A 2,793-nucleotide genomic window follows, 5' to 3' on the forward strand; every position below is an offset into this window, starting at 1 on the left:
CACACACACACACATAAAAAGGAGGAGAAATAAGGACGATATACGTTTGATACCATGACCGCCTAGGTTTGATAGGAAAGAAGGAGTATACCACACCAGAGTACCTGCCAACCACCCACATGGTAACAGTCTGGATTCTGGGTTTTTTTAAAACCCAGAAAAGTAAGCGTCTGTACTCTAGTAAAAGGTAAAGTTACAAGCTCTGTGTTCTGGTAAAAGCTAAAGTAACTGTCTATAAATAATAATTATAATAATAATAATAATAATAATAATAATAATAATAATAATAATAATAATAATAATAATAATAATCTAAAATAATAATAAATGACATCTATTTTGCGCTCAACAAGCTCTGATCGCTTTACAATACAATACAGCAGTAACATAAAACGTTGTGTTCTGACCTTAGCGTACTTTACGTAAAGAACGCATGGTTCGGACCAAAAGAAAATATTTCCGAATAGGCCTATTCATCTTACTAATTTAAAAACCGAAATGTCTAGTATTGCGTCTGTGGTGTAACGATTATAGCCAGTGCCCACTGCCAATCGGATTCAATCGAACTGAGTCGCGACCAGCGAGATTTTCTTCCATGGAAAGACAAAAGCTATAACTTTTGCACAATACAACCGAATTTAACTTATAAATTTAACGCGTTTGTTTTTCAAGATCGCGAGTAGAATCGGCCGTTTTTTTAAGTGGTCGATTTTAGCTCCATCCTGTAATATTATACAGTCGAACCTGTTTGAACGGAAACCGGTCATAACGGAATTTTCCCTTTTCACCCTTTCATAAAATCCTATTTTATAGGCCTAAGTAACGGAAACCTGTCTGACGCGAAAACGGATTGAGAAGTTTTTGCACTTCGGTTGCTGGGTTTTTTTTTTACCTGTCTAGGAAGGAAAATGCTTTGCCCACTCAGCCCTCGATAGAAGTAAAACCATCAAGTTTGGTTCTGTCGGCTCTAAACTTCACGCCATGTCGCCAGGCGATGAAGGGCAGGGGTGTACACCGTCTGTAGAGGTGCAATTTGGGGAAGATGCTGAAACGTTCTCGGTAGATGCCCATCATCATCATCAACAATTTATATAATATATTGTAAAGAGGCACCAATCATCCGTGTTGATCCCTGTCCAGGTGCTGTTATAGCCTTGGAGGTATATATAATGCTACTCGAGACGAGCTCATGTCAAACAAGCTCGTCTCGATGTTGCCCTTAGCGAACTTGAACTACAGATGTTACCCGAGACGTGTATCAGCCTTGGTATCAGCATGTCTCAATGTTACCCATCCGTATTATGAGCCCTTAGCGTGGTGGTGGGTATGAAATCTCACCAGTGCCTGTGAAAGTTCTCGAGTGGTGCTCATCACGGAAACTCTCATGGGTAGCCAGGGGCCATAGGTGTGAAATTAGTTTGACCAATGCCTGCCTAGCTAATCGTACAGCCAGCCGAAAAAATAGTTCTTCGAATCCTTGTTACTTGCACAGGAGAGATGTCATTGGTTGACTATGCTTATTACACCGATGGGTGGAGCTAAGGGTGGAAGCAAAGGAGATGGCAAATGTTCAAACGTTTCTGATTTTGATATGTCAAACAGTGGTCCTATGAAATGCAAGCACTGGTGGCAATGGATGGGACGAGTAGGACTGACGCATGCCATTATCATTTAGATGTGTGAAGTTTTGAACACTGCTTGCCGATCGGACAAGCGACCCTTTATCCCACCAGCTGGGCCCTTGACCCCCCCCCCCTTTTTTTCCACCCCATTAAATTCCCCTAATTCTCATAAGACAGAAAATGTCTAAGATGGAATTAATTTTTCTTCTGGCTCCCTTGCGATTTCGTTACTCATGTATATACATATGTGTGTATGTGTGTGTGTGTATGTGTGTGTTTGTAAGTGTGTATGTGCGTGTGAGTGTGTGTGTATGTGTGGGTGTGTGTGTTCGTTGGATGTACATTGTATTCATTTTGTAGGTAAGTTTATAGAACAAGGGAGAGTAAATTATAAGAGAAAGCTCCCTTACGTCAGACTAAGTCTTTAGTCTAGAGTAGAGAAACCTTACAACCCACTCCCCGCCCCCCATACGCCAAAAATTTCGTGGCTCATGGTGGGCTGCTTCCTAGCTGAAAAGTTAAGCTCTTGTTAGTAGTCCAGATGTTTATAAATCTATACCCCCCCCCCCAACTGGCTCGCAGTTCAGTCTTTGTTTTGTTTTTATTAAGAGTGCTACAGTATTTGTAACACAATTAGGTCATGTATGTACCGAAGATTAGAGCTATTACCAGAGGGTAACATACAACATAGAAGAAAGAGGAGAGATAAGGACGATGGATCATGTTTGATAGGAAAGAACCTGAGCAAAATACACCACAGCACCCGCCAACCACCCATAGTGTAATCTGGCGCTCATATGACCTTATGCAGTTGCGAGCGCCGTAAAACCTCTACCAAAACTAAAAATAACTGTGATGTCCAGGCAAAGAAAAAAATTTCGTAAAGAAGACGACCTCGGAAGCCACCACCCAAGGCATCGCCTACGACTTTGACTCCATCATGCACTACGGACCCTACCTGCACGCCAAAGACACATCCAAACTGACCCTAGCACCGAAACCGGGGAAAGCTGTTGGAGTGGAGATGGGCCAGCGACTGTACCTGTCAGACGCTGACGTCACAAGAATCCAGAAATATTATGGGTGTCCAATAGGTGAGTGTATGTTGTATTTCCCCCTTCCCCCAACTTCTGTTCCTCGCCCCCCCCCCTCTTCCGATCTCTCCCCCCTC

The 2,793-nt window shown here is 42.6% G+C and overlaps 1 protein-coding gene across 1 annotated transcript in view; it reads left to right on the forward strand.

Moving 5' to 3' along the window:
• The window catches only part of LOC101852962 (astacin-like metalloendopeptidase), an 11,440-nt gene that overhangs the window by 2,729 nt on the left and 5,918 nt on the right, over positions 1–2,793 (forward strand). The window contains exons 2-3 of the mRNA XM_035972589.1: positions 1,141–1,160; positions 2,486–2,716. Coding sequence (XP_035828482.1) covers positions 1,141–1,160; positions 2,486–2,716 — 251 coding nt within the window. The remainder of the gene's footprint in view (positions 1–1,140; positions 1,161–2,485; positions 2,717–2,793) is intronic.

This window comes from Aplysia californica, unplaced genomic scaffold, assembly GCF_000002075.1.
Source record: "Aplysia californica isolate F4 #8 unplaced genomic scaffold, AplCal3.0 scaffold00753, whole genome shotgun sequence".
NCBI classification, from domain to species: Eukaryota; Metazoa; Mollusca; class Gastropoda; order Aplysiida; family Aplysiidae; genus Aplysia; species Aplysia californica.